Source organism: Amblyomma americanum, chromosome 2, assembly GCF_052857255.1.
Source record: "Amblyomma americanum isolate KBUSLIRL-KWMA chromosome 2, ASM5285725v1, whole genome shotgun sequence".
NCBI classification, from domain to species: domain Eukaryota; kingdom Metazoa; phylum Arthropoda; class Arachnida; order Ixodida; family Ixodidae; genus Amblyomma; species Amblyomma americanum.
The window spans coordinates 132,156,352-132,180,247 of record NC_135498.1 but is presented as its reverse complement, the minus strand read 5'-3'; the positions used below and the strand labels follow the sequence as shown (position 1 = coordinate 132,180,247).

The window sequence follows — 23,896 nt, the reverse complement described above, 5'->3', positions numbered from 1 at the left end:
AGCCGCGGGGAGCCGACTTGGGCTGCCGAATAGGTTTCTGATGACGGAAGTCTCCTGTCCTGTCTGCATTTGATTCTGCTTATTTCTTTACTCTTTATGGCCGGGGCACGCGAGTGCACGCATCTCCAATTTATATATGCTGGACGATTTCGCCACAGCCCGTTTCTGTGCACCTTACTCGCTTAAATGCTCCCACCATTGTCATTTAGCCCCCACAGGACACTTGCCCGAACTCGGATGTTTTGTCATTGTCTGTCTGGGTGTTTTCATGCGCAGTGCACGAGTGTCTATTTAAGCTCACAGTGCCGCTGATTCGGCCTAGACTCTGGCTGCCGAAGAGGTTCCAGATGACGGAAATTTCCGGCCCTGTCTACATTTTATTGTGCTTATTTGTTTACAGTTTATGGCTTGGGCAGGCGAGTGCACGCGTCTCTAATTTTTATCTGTTGGACGTTCCCACCACCGTCTGTTTCTGTGCACTTTACTCGCCGCCGCACTGTTGCCTTGAAGGGTGGCCATTATCCCCTCCCACTCCTCGTTTTTCTTTCTTTTTTTCTCGTCCCGGGTCGACTCCCTGCGGCTGCGGGGTTGGCGGCGGGGAACAGCTCGTTTTCGTTTTTTTTTCGCTTTTTTTCCTTTTTCTCTCTCTTTTCTAGTATTCTTTCATTTGTGCCCATCTTCTTTCCAGCCTCCATTTGTTCCTTTTGTTCATGTGTCGTACATGTGTGCCAATGCCAACCCTAGAGAAGAGGAAGATCACAGTAACTGCATTCTTGAGAAAGGACAGGCTCTGTCCGAAACGTCGACTCAAAATAAATCTACGGCTAAATGAAACGTTTCACAACATTGCATTTTGCCTCTAGCAACCAAATACGTTTATCTTTCTATACTGCATTTCATCGATGGCTGCTAGCAACGCTTCTAAAACAGTTTTTTAGAAATTTCCTCTTCATGCGCCAAAATGGACAGTAATTGGAGATTCACAGACTAAACACCTCTTCAACCACTTTGACGCTGAGAATCGGTGCTCCCAGGCCTTCATTACTCTACATGGAGCCAAGATCAGCGACCTCAAGAATCTACCGGACTTTGTGCCTCCAAGTGTGATCGGTGGGATTCTGCATTTGGGAACAAATGATCTCAGCAGCGACGACATCCAGACCACTATCGGAAGGTATGCATAAGCCTTGAACATCATCCACACTGAGTGACCCAAAATTCAAGAAACATATGCAACGCTGGTACTACCCCGCGTCCCAAACAGCCGGTGACGGTGTAGTAACTGGCGATTCGTTGATAAATTCAATCGCCGGGCTGAGAGGTTCAACTGCCAGCTTGGTGAAGTTTGTCGACGAGAAACCAATGCGTTTTTCTTCAACCATTCGCTGGAGACCTATCCACCATCCAGTGTCCTCGCAGCAGATAAAGTTCATCCAAGTTTTGGTGGAGTTTCAATCTTGTCATGGCACATTTATAACCTCCTCCTTGACTACCAGCGACATTTCCTGACAGAATGGCAACACGACCAGCCGACAAGAGAGGATTACAGCCGGTTCCCCGTGCAGTGTCACACCCGAGTAGCTCGCACCTACTCAGAGGTTTTTAAGAGCCACCAGGAAGAATACATACAAGCCGGAGACCCACAGTTCCCGACCGTCGCGGAGATGCAGCGACAGGTAGAGGAGGTTAAAACACTGGTCCTACAAGGGTGCCGTCCCAAAAAACCGTAAGAAAACCCAGGGCTCTTCTCCGAGATGGCCGGTGCAAGATCAACCGCGACCCAACGCAGAGCTCTACTGCCAACACCAACGCGGCCACCACCTCTTCGCAAATTGGACAGTAAAGTTGTTCCCGCAATCCCGAACTCGCCCAGGGACGCCACATGAGAGAGCACCGCCGAGAGACCCACTTCAGCAACAAGCTTATCCGCTGGAACCCACCGGCAGCAACCTCCATCTAAGGCCAAACATGTGTATACCCCCACCACTCCCAGCACAACACCGAAATCCGGAGCGAGCGGCGCCAGTACTCCCGCAAGCCCAGGCGGAGCATCAGGCCCTTCTAGTGCAGCGCAGCGTCAGCTGCCTTCCACGGTGGAGGGCCAGGATTATATGATACCCATCCAGGAAGAAGGACTTCCCAGCACCCATCTGTCACGCTACGATCTTCGAAAGCGCTGCGGTTCGGCACAACGGGTTCGTCAACAGTGACATTCAGGCCGCGTGAGTACGCCGACTAGCTCTCGATCATCCTACCGACAGCCTTCCTCAAATAACTCCAAATTTTTAAAATTAAAAAAATTGTGGATAAACGATTTAGGCATGAACTACATATTCATAGCCTAAAGGCGTATCTTCAATCAAAAATCGTACAAAAAGGTTTACAAGTGTCGTTAACGCCATCAATGGGTGACCTGTGTGAAGAGGAGAAGGATAATTTAAATCGTATGCTACAATCTGCCTCTTTAAATTTGCTTGAAGTTACCATTGTCCACTTTGAGAAGGCGTTGGTGGCTCTGAGAATGGAAGAGAGTCGTGCTCATCAACAAATTAGCCTTACCGCGCCGGAGGCCACAGAGCTTATGTTCTTTGAGGAAAAGAGAGCGACTGAGGTACGCAAGACCAAACTAAAAATATTCATTCCAGACGGGGCTCCACACCTCGCGTGTTCAAATTCAATAACAAGCGAAAAAGAATCAAGAACGGAAGCAGCTACAATTATTATCCCCACTATCACAGCAAGCTCCAACAACAAATCCAATAGAACGACACATCAACAGTTCAAAAAACACGCGTAGAACGATCTGTAATGACAGAATCTACTTATAATAATCCTGCGCTTCCAAGCGCCGACGTTGCTTTCCAGCATAATATTATTAATCTATCATCCAGGGCCTTAACGACGGAGGAAAGATCCGTCCTCTCTCGAGGCCTAACATTTTGCCCCACCACCGGTAAATGCAACGAATTCTCGCTGTTAAAATATTTGGACAACTTTGCACGAATGTTGCGACTCCGGGAATACTTTTTTGATCGGGCACGGGCTACCGCGAATAGCAGAGAATTCGTCGTTACTAACCGCCACTGGACTCCTAATATAGGAAGGGACAAGCACTTAGACGTGTACGTTAACGCCGTCCAGAAGTTCATAATTTACGCCTACAAGAACCACCCTCCAGGAAAGCAGAACTTGTCTAAAAACGAACGGGATGCATTGAAGGCTCTCAGCAGGACAGATATAATCATAAAGCCAGTGGATAAGGGAGGTCGTAAAGTTATCATGGACAGAGAAAAATACATTGAAGAAGGCTTGAGACAACTCTCTATCATTGGTTTCTATCAACGTCTTGAAGCAGACCCATCTCCGCAATACCGACATTTTGTAGCGGAGACTGGATCATCTTGCGAATAATGGGGACATATCCCTACGGTTATCTAAAGCCCTCACCGCACCACACCCGTCGCCAGGCCGAATTTACACGTTACCGAAAGACCACAGAAAGAATAATCCTGGCTGCCCTATAGTATCCGGCATCGGCACGAATACGGAACCAATTTCCAGTTACATTGACACACTAAATAGACATATTTTAACAACACACGCATCCTACATACGTGACACAAACCATTTCCTTCGCGCAATAGCAGGTCTCAAACTCCCGGAAAGAGCCTTCCTGGCAACACTAGATGTTGTCTCTCTCTACACAAACATTCCTCATTTCGATGGCATCAAATCTCTGATCAAAGCGTATGAACAAAACAGAAAGGAGGAATCTCCTACCCACGTGTTTTAGAAATACTGGCGAAAATCGTACTCCAATATAACATCTTCGAATTTAACAATTAACACTATTTGCAAATCAACGGCACAGCCATGGGTACAAGGATGGCACCGACCTACGCCAATATCTTCATGCATAGTATTGAATCCAAATTTCTGAAATATTGCCCCATTAAGCCCACCCTATACAAACGCTACTTGGATGACATCTTTTTAATGTGGGCTGACACAAAGCAAGAATTCAAACGTTTTATTGAAAACTTCAACCTCGTCCACCCCAACATATCTTTCACTTACACGTACTCCAACACCACAATTAACTTTCTAGATGTTGAGATTTCGGAAAACGAGGGCTCACTTACCACCGGTGTATACAGAAAGCCGACGGACCGCCAACAATACCTACACTTCCAAAGCTGCCATCCTCGTCCCTCTAAAACAAGCATCCCATACTCTCAGGCACATCGATTTAGAAGAATATGTTCCCAAGACGAGGACTTCGGAAAAAAATACAAACGCATCCAAGATGTCATCATTAAGCAACGATACCCCCCCCCCCCCTTCCCCGCCATTGTCATTGAAAGGGCATCTAAACTCAACAAAGAGGAAATACTGGAGGGACGTCGCTACAGCGAGAAAACAGATCACGGGGCCAATCTCGTTCTCACCTTCACCAGCAACCCGCCTAACGTAAGCAAATTCCTGAGAAAACATTTCAACATTCTCGAACAAAGCGAGCGCCTCACAAAAATTTTCACTGCTCCCTCTAAAGCAGTCTACAGACGACCAAAAAACACTCAAAACATTCATTCTGGTACACTCAAAAACATATAACCAGCCGGTTTTGGGGTGCCGGCCCTGTGAAAAAAGTAGATGTCAGGTCATCAAACACATAAAAACATCAAGCTGTGCAGTAAGCAAAGCTTCAGGCTTCAAATGGCAAATTAATGGCAAATTTGATTGCGATTCCTGCAACGTAATATACCTCCTAGAATGCAGTGTGTGCAGTATGCAGTACATTGTACCGACCGTCAACCCTCTACGAATTCGCTTTAATAACCACCGCGCGCATATCTTATCCCTACCCAACCTTCCCTTGTCAAAACACATTAATGAGAGAAACCACCCATTTGATACCATTAAGTTAAGTCCTACAGGGTGGGTTCCACAGCACCCGTGAAAGAGAACAACGCGAGTCGTACTTTATTTACAAATTTTAAAACAATTCCTCACGGCATTAATGAAAGTCCAGGTGTATTGTCCTCCATCCGGCCGTTGCAGGACCGTTGCTGACCTTACGAGTGCCAACTTGACACACCTCGGTCGTTTCTCGCCAACGACATCTTTTTCAAGTTCACACAAATTTCCTCTACCACAACCCCATCCTGCCCCTATCTTCCCACTTCGATTACTTTGCCGAGCGGGGTGCAATTGAAGAACCCTTGCCTAAGTGCTCCCGCCATTCGCATTTACCTCCCACACGACACTTGCCCGAACTCAGATGTTTTGCCACCTTTTACTTTTTCTTCTGTGTGTGTCTGGGTGTTTTCAGGCACAGTGCACGTGTGTCTAGTTAAGCTCACGGTGCCGCTGATTCTGCCTTGACTCGGGCTGCCGAAGAGGTTCCAGATGACGGAAGTCTCCTGTCCTGTCTGCATTTGATTCTCTTTATTTCTTTACTCTTTATGGCCGGGGCACGCGAGTGCACGCATCTCTAATTTTTATCTGTCGGACGTTTCCGCCATCGTCTATTTCTGTGCACCTTACTCGCTTAAATGCTCCCGCCGTTGTCATTTAGCCACCACACGACACTTGCCCGAACTCGGATGTTTTCCCATTGTGTGTCTGGGTGTTTTTATGCACAGTGCACGTGTGTCTAGTTAAGCTCATGGCGCCACTGATTCGGCCTTGAGTCTGGCTGCCGAAGAGGTTCCAGATGACGGAAGTTTCCGGCCCTGTCTGCATTTTATTCCGCTTATTTGTTTTACTCTTTAAGGCCGGAGAACGCGAGTGCACGCGTCTATAATTTTTATCTGTTGAACGATCCCGCCAACGTCTGTTTCTGTGCGCATTACTCGCCGCCGCTCTGTTGCCTTGAGGGATGGCAATTATGACCTCCTGCTCCTCGTTTTTTTTTTCTTTTCCCGGGCCGGCTCCCGGCGGCTGCTGGGTGGGCAGCAGGGGACAGCACGTTTTTCGTTTTGATTTTTTCCTTCTTTCTCTTTCTCTCTCTCTCTTTTCTCGTATTCTTTACTTTGTGGCCATCTCCTTTCCAGCATACGTTCGCTTGTTGTTTTGTTCATGTGTCGTACATGTGCGCCAGTGCCAACTCCTTAAGAAGAGGAAGAAGATCGCTGTAACTGCAGTCTTGAGAAAAGACAGGCTCTGTCCGAAACGTCGACTCAAAATAAATCTATGGCTAAATGAAGCGTTTCACAAGTTTGCATTTTGCCTCTACCAACCAAATATGTTTTTCTTTCTATATATATATATATATATATATATATATATATATATATATATATATATATATATATATATATATATATATATATATATATATTACAAGGATATATATAGTACAAGGATATATATATATCCTTGTACCCATATATATATATATATATATATATATATATATATATATATGTTACGAACGTAGGTTGCGTTGGCTCCGCAGAATAAAGATTTAAGAGAAGTGGGCACTTCTCTTAAATCTATATATATTTATATATATATATATATATATATATATATATATATATATATATATATATATATATATATATATATATATATATATATATATATATGCACGCTCTTTTTTGTGTTTAGAGCACTTTTACTCTGACACGAGCCAGGTCTCACAGTTGCAGTTTTGCTGGTCGCTCTGAAACTTCTCAACACAGCGTAAAAGACGTTTCCTTTCCAACATGTTTACGGATTCTTTCTCTGAACACTAGATAGTGAAGCCCACAGTAATCAGTTTTCAAGACAGCTGCGTTTCCTGGTCATGTTTTGGTGTGTTCAAATGTTTCACACAGAAGCAGTTCGTTTTCAGCTTATTTTAACTTGATAAACAGGGAGCGAGGCGACCAACGCAGTTTCAGTCTATTACGAGCCTGTCTCTTGCTCCTCTCTTGCTGGAATTGTGCTGCACGCTTAGAAGAGCAGAAATTAGCTTAGACTCTGTGTACGTGTATGTAACTTTTAGCTTTTCAGTTGTTTTGTGCAGCTTTAATACAGTGAAGTAGTAGAGATAGGCAGAAATAGAGTTGTCTCCAATTATTTTTCGAATAGTAATGCTATATAAGCATCGAATTCAGCAACAAACCGGGTGGCACAAGAAACTGTAACCAAGGCGCTAATATTAAGGCAGTGCATAGTGAATTCTGATGGAATGGCTCATGGGTCAGGAAATAACTTTTTCTTCTAATAAGTAATGATAATCCGTAAACAGTATATTCTAGTAGATAGATGAAACCCGGAGACCCAAGCTCGAAAATAAATGAAGCTTTGGCGTATAAAAAGATCGTAAGTTGCTTCGGATGACTGAGACTTTTACCTTGTACGCACAAATAGAACTGAACTAAAAGACGCACATCCTATCGCACTGCTGAACTCATCTTTAACAAAAACATAAATTTAGTGGTGGTACTAGCTTTTCCTGAGGAAAATGAAAGCGCGTATTATAGAAGGAATCGCCCAAACCGCCCCTGTTGCTTCAAGCGTCTGAACACGTGCTTGGGCTGGCAGAGCGCTGGCAGTGCTCGATTTCTGCTCAGCAGACCCATCCTTGAGAATATTTCGAGAACTTCGCGTACACACGAGTGTTGAGAGGTGAAAACTGCTGAATCAGCAGTGGTCGACTGTTGTTTGAAACCCTCTTCTGCGCCATCTTCCTCAAAAAAAAACAAATGTCTGGCATCCCCTTCGTTCTCCTGAAAATTCTGAACACTCGGTACGAGTTTACTAAGCTACTTTGGAACAGAGCTGGTTTTTTTTTTGCTTTCTTCGGAATCTCCTGAAGCATGCGCCCCATAAGTAGCAAAGAAAGTTGAAATATAATATCACTATTACGAACTCTTACTGTATCTGACGTGCAATCAGTAATTCTGTAGCATTTATGTAGCTTTTTAGCCAGTTCTATGAATGACTTCGAAGTACAGGAAGGGAAATTTATTTATAGTTAATTTGCAGTGCTTTCCATATACGGCAGTAAATGAGCCAATCCATTTACGGCAACATCTGCGTATTTACCCACACTGTGTAATAGCTGGCTACCACAAAAGCATCAAACGCACACTGCAAGGAAGAGGAGGAACAGTCGAAACAAGAAAAGGCTCGCCGCGCTCGTTGTCTCTGACAGCGAGAGAGCTGTGGACGCTCCGACAGCGCGGAAAAATACGTGCCACAGGGGCAGAGCGGCGCACGCACAAATAATGCAAGAAGCCTGCCTCCTCGCGAGCACGCGGCGTAACATTGGAGCACTGCTGGGAAATATGCTGAGTGACGTTCCATCAGTCAGAGGAGAAAAGGTAAGGAGAGCAAGCGCGGCTCATTGCCGAACAAAAGTAAGACGCAAAGCAGTGTTTTTTATACATTTTGTAATTTTCCCTTCGCTATTTAGGTCACGTGCCTGCCTTTTTGGATTGGCTATTTGCTCCCCTAACGTCGAAGACGAAGCCGCTATTTACCCTAGCTGCATATACTACAGCCTTCTAGAACCCCGCATGTCGTAATTTTTGCGGGGCGTGTGTGTGCGTGCGTGCGTGTTGTACGGGCCCGCGTTTGTTTTGAAATCGGTTGTGCTCAGCGTTTAATTCATCGTGCACGCTTCATCGATGTGTAACGCTGCAGTGAGCGACATCTTCGCGAAAGCGTCAACGTCTGAAAGAAACAGCGCACGCCAGATCGTCGCCGCGAGCTCATCGTACGTATTCTTTGCGCCAAATTTCAACCGTACATTTAAGTGACCTTTTCGTTTGGTCGTACGTGGTTGTTTTTTTTTCACCTACCATCAAATTATGGTGTGTTGAATAACTATGTTTTATCATGGATTGTGTGCGCGAGCCGCTGCTTGTTGCTATTTTTTTTAAAGCCGGATGTGTAGCGGCCGGAGGGAGCCGATTCGTGTATAGGCACGATCGCAATGGCGCAATGTGCATCTTTCTTTTTCGCTGCAGGCTCTGATCCTTCGTCTCCTCCGCGAAAGAATTTTGCCTGTCGTCTCTTCAACGCAACGTATTTGTCCCTGCTTACGACCATTTTGGATCAGGTATGTCCAAAGCACAGTATCCGTTCAGAAAAGGGGAGAGTAAATTAATGTGCACGTTTCTGTGGCACGTACTGCGCGCAGTGCTCACATCTTCCACAGTACTGTATCTTATTTTTATTGGACAGTAACCGTGTTATAATTTTAGCGCTACAAGACGACTCCACCGGCCAGGTTTTTTTTTTTCTCTTGCGGGTGAATGGACGGCACCAATTTTTTTTTTTTACCATGGAGCAGAAAGTAAACGATAAAACAATAAACGTGGAACGTTGATAGGCAAGAAATTCGCAGCTCATTTGTGCTCTACGTTTCCTAGCGGGCGGCAATTTTCGCACATATATTGCAATATTCTTTGCTAACCCACAGAGTGACTGATCATGCCAGCAGTTTTACTGTATTTGAATGGAAGGTGCGTGTGCGAATGGTGTTAAGTTGATATGTAACTTGTTCTTCACTCAGGTTGAGAACTAATGGTGAAAAGTGGTCTTGTTTAGTTCTTTGGACAAGTGAAAGGCTCTGGGCTGTCTGGTGACCACAAATTTGACCACAGAAGCATTCAGCCTATGTCACCTCTTTTTGTGGTGTTGTATTCTCTTAAGTTCAGCTCAACGCGCAATCCTTGTTGGAGAGTGTAGTCTTTGTAATGTAGTTTCTAAGCTTTTCTGTTATGAAATTTTGAATCTCCTAAACAGTAACAATATAGTTCTTTTTCTTCTGCAGTTGCTGTTGTTAGACAAAATGTTCGTTATGTTCGGCACTTAGTGACAATTCACTGGTACTCAGCGATTGTGGTGTATAAGTTTGTCTATGCTTACTGTGCGAGCAGCTGTTCGGTAAAAACTAGTGCACTGCGTCAATTACACCGCTTATAAATACGTGGCAAGTGCTGTAATGGATAAAATTTAGATTCAAATGTTGTAGTTTCTTACTGCCTAAATATTCGTGTTGTTTCTTGAGCGTGTGTGCTGCCATTACGTGGTTTAATGATTATAAAAGTTATGGTCAACCGTTACACTAATGCTAACAATGGTGCCTCTTTTGCAGTGCACCTGGCAGTATGAGGGATGCAAAGGCGCACAAGCAATTTCGCTACTGGCACTGAAGTTCAGCCTGCCTTATTATAACCGAAAACGTAGCATATGGACGGGACGTAGAAGGGTGAAGGCAGGACGATTGCTACACTTACAACTGAAATGAATGAAATGCGACAGTAAACCACACCCCATCGCAGAGCAACAACACGCATGCGCATAACATAAAACAAGGTAAAACAAACTGATAATCTTAAAACGTGTGGAAAAAGATAACAAAGGAGAAAAGAGAAAGAGCTATAGATAATAAAAAGTGCTAAGAAAACTCAAGTGCGTTTTAAAAACTTCAATTCCTTCTCCATCAGATACACAGATGGGGTACTAATGCACATACCTTCACTACATTTTGAAATTTCCTGGGCTTCCAAGATTTCCCTAGCCAATTGGGTTTTACCACGCCCTACAATCTTAGTACTATTAAGCAGGGGAAAACAACACTTCTATATATATATATATATATATATATATATATATATATATATATATATATATATATATATATATATATATATATATATACACCACTGTATAGTGCATAGATACCCTTTGCAAAAGGGCATAAACTTGTATCTCTAGAGGGGTAACATTATCCACCATTTGAGGGTATACACTGGCACCACACGGGTGCAAACTTTGTTCTCTTTATGTCGGTCTAAGTTCAATCTTTAAGAGAGTAACTTTACACCTCTAGACGTAGCATAAATTTACCTGTTAAAGGGGTAAACTTGCACATTTCATGTTAGGTTACGTTTATGCTGTCTGCAGACTAAAACTTACCCCTCTTAGAAGGGCGTAATGTAATACCTTGCTCGCTTAATGTTGCTCTTCTTACTGCAGTGCAAGTTTAGGGTATTAGGAGCGTAACATTACACATGTGCAAGAGTATTACTTAGTCTCCAAGAAACAGCGTAATCTTACACCAAAAAATGATGTCAGCTCAGCGACAAGTGGCTTAAGCCCCAACTCGATGGACACATCCTAGACATACCATGGAGTGCCTGCGCGCCCAGCGCCGCGCTGCGACGGGCGTCGAAAAAAGGCATCCAACCCCATCCTCCGTGTGCTGCTTGCGCGTTCCCCTCTCGAGCCGACCGAAGGAATTTCAAGCGTGAAGGGAATTTGGGGGCGCTGAAAGGACAACTTAAACCGCGAAGAAAAGTTCCAGGAACCTGAGAGAGCTTCAAGCCATGAAGAAAAGAGTGCCCCGAGAGCCCCGCGGTCCTCCTATTGTTGTAAACCGGACCCCGCTTCCGATGCGCGCGCAAGCGCGCTCGCTCAGGCGCGGATGTCTGACTTGTACAGATATCTGCGCCCTACTCGCGCCTGCGCGCGCGTCACGCTTTGCGCATGCGCATACAGGATTCAGCGTACGCCCGCGCGCCTAGGCGCTCTGCCGGTACGCGTAGGATGTGTCCATCCAGTTGGGGCTTTACCCGCCAAAAAGAGTAAGATCACACTCTTTTTGTTTAGAGTGTAGATGCAGACAAAGCATTCGTGCAGGTCCAGTGATCTCCCGTAAAACCGCCTTTACAGGCGTAATGAGTAGTTACACCTTTATTAGACATTTTACACCACATTCGTGGTTTCCCAAATATATTTTAACAAGTTTATCCCATTCTTTTTTTCCTAATTTATGAGGAATTTTTAACTCCACTGACAGGTGTTGCGGGCCAAATATCGAGCTTCTTTGAAGTTGTCACCGCTTGTGTTCATGCCACACTGCCACCGCTTAAAAGTGTTTTGAAACGCAAACCACCCAAGCTCCGAGACACCTGCAGTGATAGTGTTACGTGGCGGCCGGCCTAAGAATGGATAACAAAGCCAAAGAGAAGATTTTAATAGCAACTGGCCTAGCGCGAGCGCTCCGTCCCGCGCCACTGCCAGCTTCGTCTTCTTATTCACAATAATACAAGACAGGAACGTTAACGGCAGTGAACTCAAATTTCTACCCCTTTTTGCATCCTATTTAGCGCACGCAGTTAGTAAAAACACTATAATTTCATATTAACGCCTTCTCATCCCCACTTCAAGGCTTATTTGGAGAATAGTTGAGGTCTGAAAACTGAATAACAGTTAATACCACTTGTTACTTCAAGAGCGTGCAGAGTCTGCATGGTGTCGTACTGCGTACACTGCATGCGTGATCTTTTAGGTAGAAATAGAGGTTTTTCGTTTTACTGAGGCGAGCGGGGAAGAACAGAGGAATGGAGCAGAGAGAGAAGCTGTAGCTGAAAGCGGACAGCTTGAGTGATATGCAAGAGTTTTGTGGCAACTTAGCCCTTATAAAAAAATGGTTTGTCGACTTCTTATAGACTCTCTTGCTTTCTTGCAGATATTTCAATATGTCTATTTATGGTGTATCTACTAAAACTGTATGCGATAAATCTATAGTGTGTCTATAAGCCGCCTATAGGATGGCATTGTCTATATATTAGCCTGTAGAATTTACCTAAAAAAGGCTATAACCAAATGCCAAAATTCAGACAGTACATATGCTGTCTAAAGAAGTTTTTATGCAAAGAAATTCATTGCTGCAGCAGTTTCGCCTAGCTTTTAGATAGTAAATCTCTAAATTACTTTTACTTCGCAGCAGCAGTGGAGAACACCCGCAGTATTTTCTACGTTCTGCAAGCAGCATGCGCCCCTCACCTGATCTCGTCGACGTCTGCTGGGCCGTGCCATTTCTGACGGCGTGCGCCAGCTTCTTGTTTTCGATGCCCAAGACCAACTCTGGCATCCTGTTCGTCCTCTTTGTCGACCATTTCGGAGTTAGCCGGGAGACCGCCTCCTGGCCGAAGACAATAGAATCGGCCGCAAGCAGTTTTATGGGTAACACACTGATCTGTGCACAATCCCGTCCAGCACATCGTTGTACTGCTTTTTCTAGATTTCTTGCAATATATGGAGCAGAGTTCTGATTTTTCGAGGCAGTGATTGTCGAGAAAGTTTCTGAGTCAGCGATGCAAAGGTTGCATTCACTGAGGCACCCCTAGCTGCAGACATGCCCAATCTTAAGCCAAGAAATCAACACGGCCATTTTTAGAGGAGGCGCGCAGTTACACAGTTCGGTGGCGTATTCATTCACCAGGGTAATTTCCAGTGGAAGGACTAATCTCTTCGCGTTCAGCAGGACTCCGGAACAAGGAACAGGCACGCGTACCATATAGAACGGCTTTCTCCGGCAACCAATCCAAATGTGCTACAGCTATTTATCCCTCCAATATTAAAAACACTGTCTGCAGAAATGAAATGAGACTGGTGCCGTATTTTCCGCACGTAGCCAGGCTGCCGTGAGCGCACACAAGGCGCACTGAAGGCAGACTGGAGATGCTGCGGTAGCAATCCCTTGTAGGCGTCGAGGGTAACCTACGTGGCGTGAACCTGCCCCATTGCTGTCCTCCTGTGGCTGATAATAAACATCTGACCTCATCAGAAGCGAATAGGGTAGCCCGATAGCCGTTGAAGGTTTTATGTGTATTACAGGGGTGCTGTGAAATTGACAATCAGAATATGTAAATAAGCGAAAAACGTAGCGCAATGCAGCCCAGATCTTCAAATCTAATTAGTAGCAAGAGCGCTGTAAATGAAAGCGCAAAATGAATGTGTATTTATAGTCAACCGCAGCATCGCTGTGCAGCCGTGGCTAAATCCTTATAGTATCACACAGTGGTCGGGCCAGTTCAGTAGTGGTGCTTTAGCTTTCTGCCGTAGATAGCTAAAGCAATTGTAGCGTATTTCCTTTGCACAAATAATTTCAAGTGGAAAGCAATGTTGTAGAGTCTCGAGAAGGGCTGTGCTTGTTAATAATCTCCGGCTCGCAGAGAAATAACTGCATATTCTATTTGAGCAGTTAAAGGCGACGGGTAGCATATAATGAGGTAACGTATGCACATCATGTCCAGCATCATTGGAAAAAAGTTTTAATTACAAAATTGTAAGCTGTTGTTATAGAACCATTGAAGAAAATGGTTCATGTTTTCGACGCGCAGCAAAGCCTTTCTTTTAAACGTTTTCAGTCACTCGCATGCAGTAGTTAGGACAGCCGTCGATAATAAATGGGGAATGGTTTTGACGATAGCATGGACGTTACTACGAAAACTTTTCAAGCTTGCCATTGAAATATCAATGGAGATATTGATTGATATTGTGAAATCCTACAAGTTGTGAAAAAATTGCGTTCATGAAATCTTTCCTGTTTAAAAATGTTTTCGTCCAGAATTGCTGGGTATATAACTGAGTAGAAAACTAGCTTTTGTCCTGATTTGCTGGGTAGAAAACTAGCCGCAGTGACAGGCATGTTATCTCGCTGCCGACTTCTTCCAACACAGGCCAAAATCCAAATTTATCGCGCACTGTTTGCTTCACATATTGACTACTGTGGTCTAGTATGGGCTACAGCGACAAAAGGAAACGTTGCAAACATAGTTGTACTTCAAAAGAGGATCATGCGACATATTGCGAACCTTGACTACCTGTCTCCCACGCAAAGTACTTTTATAAGCTACAACATCATTAGTGCTGAATATATGTATATCGCCTGCTGCGCTCTTTTTACTTTTCCACTGTAGCTTTCCATGATTTTTAATGAATCTAGGATCTCTAAAAAGAAGACATGTTACACTATTCACACGTAATGATGATGTAGTCAAGAGTTCGACGGAAATCCGTCTGGTCAGGCATGGTGATGCAATGAAGTGAAGTAGCAGTCACTGACCATAGTCGAAAAAAGAAAGACGTTTCGAAACCCGTACGGGTTTCTTGTTCACAGTGAGCAGGACAAGAGCGGTGGCGAATTTATATCCGGAGGATGTGACGTAAAGATCGGGCGTAGATGCCTGGCATGGGGCCAGCGTTCTTGTTTAATGTTGCTTGTGATGTTTGGATGAATAGCGATTCCAGAAGAAGGCGCGTCGTCAGGTTTCTTTCCTTAGATAAGATGGAGGCATTGCCCCAGTCAATCTGGTGGCCAGTGTCGTGTGCATGACCCGCCAGCGCATTTGTGGCATGCTTTTTGTTTTTAACATCACGTTGGTGGTCCTTTATGCGTCTTGAGAACTTCCCTGTCTCACCGATGTAGGCATGATTGCAGTTCAGGCATGGTATTTTGTAGACGACTCCTGGAAACTGCTCATTTGGTAGTCGGTCTTTCACATTCATTAGCTGATTCCGCAGCTTGCTGACAGGCATGTGGGCCACGCGTAAGTCGTAGTTTGAGAACACACGAGACTACGCTTCGCTGATACCAGGCATGTATGGAATGCCTGCTCGTGTTCGATACGTCCTACAATCAGTGGTAGCTGGATGTGGAGCTCGTTCTTGTAGCTTTGATATGAAGCGGCTCGGATAACCGTTGGCTGACAGTTCTTCGTGCACTCTTTTTAACTCCTTTTCTTGATCTTCTCGGCTTTTGCAGACACAGTCGCACGTTTGGTCAGTGATGTGACGACGGAGGCTTTGTGCGCAACTGGATGATTTGAATGAAAATTTAAGTACTGGGCTGTGTGCGTAGGCTTTCTGTACACAGAGAACGAAAGGCGATTGTCCCTCCGCTCGACCAGGACATCCAAGAAGGGAAGGCGGTTTTCTTGCTCAAACTCGGCCGTGAACTTCAAGCTTGGTTCGACACTGTTTAGTTCATGTAGAAACCGCGACGCGTCCTCTTTCCTTAATATGCAAAAACAGTCGTCGACATACCGGTAGAAGACCTTGGGTGCTGGAGTGAAAGCATTCAATACCTTGTCCTCTAGTGCTTCCATGACGAGGTTTGCTGTGGTGACCGATATGGAAGCGCCCATCGCAGTGCCTTGGGTCTGTCTGTAGAACATTGAATTAAAGGAAAAAACGTATTGCTTAGGCAGAACCGTAGCAGTGTGCTCAGCTCTGGAACGTCGAAGGGCGTACGACTTGCCAGATTGCGGTCCTTCTCCAACGCTTCCTCGCACGTGGAAACGGCTAGGTCAACCGGGACACTGGTGAAGAGTGCCGTGACGTCGAAGGAGACCATTACGTCCTCTGCGTCCAATTCCAAGTCATGCAGTTTCTGAACAAAATTTGAAGAGTTCCCGATGTACGTCCTAGTCTTTCCGGATAAAGGGCTGAACACTTCGTGGAGGTACCCCGAAAGTCGATACAGTGGCGACCTTGTGAAGTCCACTATCGGGCGTAGGGGGACTCCAGGCTTGTGGATCTTCGGTAGACCGAATATAGCAGGAGCCGAACCATTTGTGCATAGGAGGCGGTAGTAAAGTTTCTTGTTATCAGGGGGCACGAGCTTAAATAGGCCCTCCAGCAGTTCTTGCAATTTTGTTTGCAATCTGGCCGTAGGATCGCGTGGTACAGACAAGTAGGTGCCGTCGTTCAGTAAACCGATCATCTTGTCATTGTAATCACTGCGGTTGAGCAGGACGGTAGCATTCCCTTTGTCTGCCGGTAAGATGGCAATCTCCGGGTTCCTTCTGAGGTCGCGTATGGCTCGTTTCTCAGCCACAGAGAAGAGGGGCTTATGCCGCCACTTCGAGAGAACGCCAATGGCGCGAGTGCGGGCTTCATCTCGGACGTTCATAGGTAACAGGCTTACCGCACGCTCAACCGCACAGATTACCTTTTTCTTTTCTGGTGGGCGATCTGTATTAAAGCTCAAACCGCGGCAGAGGACAGAGGTTTCAGCTGCGCTTGGCTTGTAGGAGGAGAGGTTCACCACAACCTGTCTTTTGTTCTCTTTCCTTGGAATCCGAAGAGCATCAATCTTCTTCTCATGCGATGCCTTGCAATGCCGTTCTCTTACTGCTGCCGTGTAGTTGGCGTGCAGTTGTACGTCCGGAAAGCGCTCTTGGACAATGTATTCGAGCTGTCTCCGCGCGAAAAACGAGTCGGTCTCGAGGCGCTTTATCTTCTGCCGGCATTCCTGAACACGTGCAAGTACCAGTTTTCTTTCGGCGTGTTGAATGATCTGGTGGTCCCAGACGGAGTGGACGGGAGTTTTGAGACGGAGAGACTTGGGTACCAGGTTCTCCCACCTGCATGTCAGGTTGAAGTCTAGATGGGTCTTGAAGGCTGCGACTCTTGAAGTTAGTGAAACAAAGCGACGAATCTTGGTGACCACGTCTTGTCCGTAAATGCTCCGAAAGTTCATGTAGTCAAGAGTTCGACGGAAATCCGTCTGGTCAGGCATGGTGATGCAATGAAGTGAAGTAGCAGTCACTGACCATAGTCGAAAAAAGAAAGACGTTTCGAAACCCGTACGGGTTTCTTGTTCACAGTGAGCAGGACAAGAGCGGTGGCGAATTTATATCGGGAGAATGTGACGTAAAGATCGGGCGTAGATGCCTGGCATGGGGCCAGCGTTCTTGTTTAATGTTGCTTGTGATGTTTGGATGAATAGCGATTCCAGCAGAAGGCGCGTCGTCAGGTTTATTTCCTTAGATAAGATGGAGGCATTGCCGCAGTCAATCTGGTGGCCAGTGTCGTGTGCATGACCCGCCAGCGCATTTGTGGCATGCTTTTTGTTTTTCACATCACGTTGGTGGTCCTTTATGCGTCTTGAAAACTTACCTGTCTCACCGATGTAGGCATGATTGCAGTTCAGGCATGGTATTTTGTAGACGACTCCTGGAAACTGCTCATTTGGTAGTCGGTCTTTCACATTCATTAGCTGATTCCGCAGCTTGCTGACAGGCATGTGGGCCACGCGTAAGTCGTATTTTGAGAACACACGAGACAACGCTTCGCTGATACCAGGCATGTATGGAATGCCTGCTCGTGTTCGATACGTCCTACAATCAGTGGTAGCTGGATGTGCAGCTCGTTCTTGTAGCTTTGATATGAAGCGTCTCGGATAACCGTTGGCTGACAGTTCTTCGTGCACTCTTTTTAACTCCTTTTCTTGATCTTCTCGGCTTTTGCAGACACGTGTCGCACGTTTGGTCAGTGATGTGACGACGGAGGCTTTGTACGCAACTGGATGATTTGAATGAAAATTTAAGTACTGGGCTGTGTGCGTAGGCTTTCTGTACACAGAGAACGAAAGGCGATTGTCCCTCCGCTCGACCAGGACATCCAAGAAGGGAAGGCGGTTTTCTTGCTCAAACTCGGCCGTGAACTTCAAGCTTGGTTCGACACTGTTTAGTTCATCTAGAAACCGCGACGCGTCCTCTTTCCTTAATATGCAAAAACAGTCGTCGACATACCGGTAGAAGACCTTGGGTGCTGGAGTGAAAGCATTCAATACCTTGTCCTCTAGTGCTTCCATGACGAGGTTTGCTGTGGTGACCGATATGGAAGCGCCCATCGCAGTGCCTTGGGTCTGTCTGTAGAACTTTGAATTAAAGGAAAAATAAGTATTGCTTAGGCAGAACCGTAGCAGTGTGCTCAGCTCTGGAACGTCGAAGGGCGTACGACTTGCCAGATTGCGGTCCTTCTCCAATGCTTCCTCGCACGTGGAAACGGCTAGGTCAACCGGGACACTGGTGAAGAGTGCCGTGACGTCGAAGGAGACCATTACGTCCTCTGCGTCCAATTCCAAGTCATGCAGTTTCTGAACAAAATTTGAAGAGTTCCCTATGTACGTCCTAGTCTTTCCAGATAAAGGGCTGAACACTTCGTGGAGGTACCCCGAAAGTCGATATAGTGGCGACCTTGTGAAGTCCACTGTCGGGTGTAGGTGGACTCCAGGCTTGTGGATCTTCGGTAGACCGAATATAGCAGGAGCCGAACCATTTGTGCATAGGAGGCGGCAGTAAAGATTCTAGTTATCCGGGGGCACGAGCTTAAATAGGCCCGCCAGCAGTTCTTGCAATTTTGTTTGCAATCTGGCCGTAGGATCGCGTGGTACAGACAAGTAGGTATCACGCGATCCTACGGCCAGATTGCAAACAAAATTGCAAGAACTGCTGGCGGGCCTATTTAAGCTCGTGCCCCCGGATAACAAGAAACTTTACTACCGCCTCCTATGCACAAATGGTTCGGCTCCTGCTATATTCGGTCTACCGAAGATCCACAAGCCTGGAGTCCCCCTACGCCCGATAGTGGACTTCACAAGGTCGCCACTGTATCGACTTTCGGGGTACCTCCACGAAGCGTTCAGCCCTTTATCCGGAAAGACTAGGACGTACATCGGGAACTCTTCAAATTTTGTTCAGAAACTGCATGACTTGGAATTGGACGCAGAGGACGTAATGGTCTCCTTCGACGTCACGGCACTCTTCACCAGTGTCCCGGTTGACCTAGCCGTTTCCACGTGCGAGGAAGCGTTGGAGAAGGACCGCAATCTGGCAAGTCGTACGCCCTTCGACGTTCCAGAGCTGAGCACACTGCTACGGTTCTGCCTAATCAATACGTATTTTTCCTTTAATTCAAAGTTCTACAGACAGACCCAAGACACTGCGATGGGCGCTTCCATATCGGTCACCACAGCAAACCTCGTCATGGAAGCACTAGAGGACAAGGTATTGAATGCTTTCACTCCAGCACCCAAGGTCTTCTACCGGTATGTCGACGACTGTTTTTGCATATTAAGGAAAGAGGACGCGTCGCGGTTTCTACATGAACTAAACAGTGTCGAACCAAGCTTGAAGTTCACGGCCGAGTTTGAGCAAGAAAACCGCCTTCCCTTCTTGGAAGTCCTGGTCGAGCGGAGGGACAATCGCCTTTCGTTCTCTGTGTACAGAAAGCCTACGCACACAGCCCAGTACTTAAATTTTCATTCAAATCATCCAGTTGCGCACAAAGCCTCCGTCGTCACATCACTGACCAAACGTGCGACACGTGTCTGCAAAAGCCGAGATCAAGAAAAGGAGTTAAAAAGAGTGCACGAAGAACTGTCAGCCAACGGTTATCCGAGCCGCTTCATATCAAAGCTACAAGAACGAGCTGCACATCCAGCTACCACTGATTGTAGGACGTATCGAACACGAGCAGGCATTCCACACATGCCTGGTATCAGCGAAGCGTTGTCTCGTGTGTTCTCAAAATACGACTTACGCGTGGCCCACATGCCTGTCAGCAAGCTGCGGAATCAGCTAATGAATGTGAAAGGCCGACTACCAAATGAGCAGTTTCCAGGAGTCGTCTACAAAATACCATGCCTGAACTGCAATCATGCCTACATCGGTGAGACAGGGAAGTTCTCAAGACGCATAAAGGACCACCAACGTGATGTTAAAAACAAAAAGCATGCCACAAATGCGCTGGCGGGTCATGCACACGACACTGGCCACCAGATTGACTGCGGCAATGCCTCCATCTTATCTAAGGAAATAAACCTGACGACGCGCCTTCTGCTGGAATCGCTATTCATCCAAACATCACAAGCAACATTAAACAAGAACGCTGGCCCCATGCCAGGCATCTACGCCCGATCTTTACGTCACATTCTCCCGATATAAATTCGCCACCGCTCTTGTCCTGCTCACTGTGAACAAGAAACCCGTACGGGTTTCGAAACGTCTTTTTTTTTTCGACTATGGTCAGTGACTGCTACTTCACTTCATTGCATCACCATGCCTGACCAGACGGATTTCCGTCGAACTCTTGACTACATGAACTTTCGGAGCATTTACGGACAAGACGTGGTCACCAAGATTCGTCGCTTTGTTTCACTAACTTCAAGAGTCGCAGCCTTCAAGACCCATCTAGACTTCAACCTGACATGCAGGTGGGAGAACCTGGTACCCAAGTCTCTCCGTCTCAAAACTCCCGTCCACTCCGTCTGGGACCACCAGATCATTCAACACGCCGAAAGAAAACTGGTACTTGCACGTGTTCAGGAATGCCGGCAGAAGATAAAGCGCCTCGAGACCGACTCGTTTTTTCGCGCGGAGACAGCTCGAATACATTGTCCAAGAGCGCTTTCCGGACGTACAACTGCACGCCAACTACACGGCAGCAGTAAGAGAACGGCATTGCAAGGCATCGCATGAGAAGAAGATTGATGCTCTTCGGATTCCAAGGAAAGAGAACAAAAGACAGGTTGTGGTGAACCTCTCCTCCTACAAGCCAAGCGCAGCTGAAACCTCTGTCCTCTGCCGCGGTTTGAGCTTTAATACAGATCGCCCACCAGAAAAGAAAAAGGTAATCTGTGCGGTTGAGCGTGCGGTAAGCCTGTTACCTATGAACGTCCGAGATGAAGCCCGCACTCGCGCCATTGGCGTTCTCTCGAAGTGGCGGCATAAGCCCCTCTTCTCTGTGGCTGAGAAACGAGCCATACGCGACCTCAGAAGGAACCCGGAGATTGCCATCTTACCGGCAGACAAAGGGAATGCTACCGTCCTGCTCAACCGCAGTGATTACAATGACAAGATGATCGGTTTACTGAACGACGGCACCTACTTGTCTGTACCACGCGATCCTACGGCCAGATTGCAAACAAAATTGCAAGAACTGCTGGAGGGCCTATTTAAGCTCGTGCCCCCTGATAACAAGAAACTTTACTACCGCCTCCTATGCACAAATGGTTCGGCTCCTGCTATATTCGGTCTACCGAAGATCCACAAGCCTGGAGTCCCCCTACGCCCGATAGTGGACTTCACAAGGTCGCCACTGTATCGACTTTCGGGGTACCTCCACGAAGTGTTCAGCCCTTTATCCGGAAAGACTAGGACGTACATCGGGAACTCTTCAAATTTTGTTCAGAAACTGCATGACTTGGAATTGGACGCAGAGGACGTAATGGTCTCCTTCGACGTCACGGCACTCTTCACCAGTGTCCCGGTTGACCTAGCCGTTTCCACGTGCGAGGAAGCGTTGGAGAAGGACCGCAATCTGGCAAGTCGTACGCCCTTCGACGTTCCAGAGCTGAGCACACTGCTACGGTTCTGCCTAAGCAATACGTTTTTTCCTTTAATTCAATGTTCTACAGACAGACCCAAGGCACTGCGATGGGCGCTTCCATATCGGTCACCACAGCAAACCTCGTCATGGAAGCACTAGAGGACAAGGTATTGAATGCTTTCACTCCAGCACCCAAGGTCTTCTACCGGTATGTCGACGACTGTTTTTGCATATTAAGGAAAGAGGACGCGTCGCGGTTTCTACATGAACTAAACAGTGTCGAACCAAGCTTGAAGTTCACGGCCGAGTTTGAGCAAGAAAACCGCCTTCCCTTCTTGGATGTCCTGGTCGAGCGGAGGGACAATCGCCTTTCGTTCTCTGTGTACAGAAAGCCTACGCACACAGCCCAGTACTTAAATTTTCATTCAAATCATCCAGTTGCGCACAAAGCCTCCGTCGTCACATCACTGACCAAACGTGCGACACGTGTCTGCAAAAGCCGAGAAGATCAAGAAAAGGAGTTAAAAAGAGTGCACGAAGAACTGTCAGCCAACGGTTATCCGAGCCGCTTCATATCAAAGCTACAAGAACGAGCTCCACATCCAGCTACCACTGATTGTAGGACGTATCGAACACGAGCAGGCATTCCATACATGCCTGGTATCAGCGAAGCGTTGTCTCGTGTGTTCTCAAAATACGACTTACGCGTGGCCCACATGCCTGTCAGCAAGCTGCGGAATCAGCTAATGAATGTGAAAGACCGACTACCAAATGAGCAGTTTCCAGGAGTCGTCTACAAAATACCATGCCTGAACTGCAATCATGCCTACATCGGTGAGACAGGGAAGTTCTCAAGACGCATAAAGGACCACCAACGTGATGTGAAAAACAAAAAGCATGCCACAAATGCGCTGGCGGGTCATGAACACGACACTGGCCACCAGATTGACTGGGGCAATGCCTCCACCTTATCTAAGGAAAGAAACCTGACGACGCGCCTTCTGCTGGAATTGCTATTCATCCAAACATCACAAGCAACATTAAACAAGAACGCTGGCCCCATGCCAGGCATCTACGCCCGATCTTTACGTCACATTCTCCGGATATAAATTCGCCACCGCTCTTGTCCTGCTCACTGTGAACAAGAAACCCTTACGGGTTTCGAAACGTCTTTCTTTTTTCGACTATGGTCAGTGACTGCTACTTCACTTCATTACGTAATGATGATGTCTGGGTCCGCCCGAAATTTCCAAATAATTATAAATTTCAGTCACTACAGCATAATCTGTCATTTATTCTAAATGAGCATAAATGTATGATGAGTTGAGGCGTAAAAGAACTGAGAATGTATTTTCTATTCAAATTATGAATGGCTATGCGTGTTTACCTTTTCATTTGTAAGTTCTGTTTTTCGTGAACATGTATGTATTCTATTTTTCTTTATATTTCTGTCCGCTTAACTTCTCTTGTTGGTATTGTGCTGTGTTCAAAACTATAAGTACAGTTACTATAGACACATTTTGAAATCATATGCTGTTTAGTTGATAATTTAATTGTATTTCTAATATTGTATAACTCATTGTTCTTTGCATTTCTTGATGTCAATTAATATGGACACTACCTGTTGCTGTAAACCACTGCTGCCTTGTAAAAAGGGTCATGGGCCTAGTCAAGCGGTTGAGACAGCTTTTAGCTCTTGACCCTTTCCATGATCCATTATTTATGGAAAAATAAAGAATTGAATGGAATTGAATATTTTGTGTGAGACACTGCGCCTAACTACACAGTCCCGCAGCCAAGCCAGTGATGCCCGCCGCCTGTCACAAACCTCGTGAGTGCGTGCGATACTTCCCGTCCTGTGTCGTGCTCGAGTAATTTTAAAGAAAAATTAGTTTATCTTGTGCGCGGTCTAAATTCGGCCTAACTTAGCTATGCATTTTATCCTATTTCATTTAGCTCTTGTCGCCCTGTGTTCCAAGTGGCA

At 46.1% G+C, this 23,896-nt stretch overlaps 1 protein-coding gene across 6 annotated transcripts in view; it reads left to right on the top strand.

The window, feature by feature from the left end:
- The window catches only part of LOC144121806 (monocarboxylate transporter 9-like), a 73,998-nt gene that overhangs the window by 12,215 nt on the left and 37,887 nt on the right, over positions 1–23,896 (top strand). The window contains exons 2-3 of one of the 6 annotated variants that reach the window (XM_077655207.1): positions 8,967–9,058; positions 12,740–12,975. The exons of 1 other annotated variant lie outside the window; for it this stretch is intronic. In XM_077655207.1, the coding sequence (XP_077511333.1) occupies positions 12,783–12,975 (193 nt within the window). In that variant the 5' untranslated portion in view covers positions 8,967–9,058; positions 12,740–12,782. Of the gene's footprint in view, positions 1–8,966; positions 9,059–12,736; positions 12,976–23,896 lie in introns of those variants that run through there. 4 more of the 6 variants (XM_077655206.1, XM_077655205.1, XM_077655204.1 and 1 more) reach the window with 4 other exon arrangements.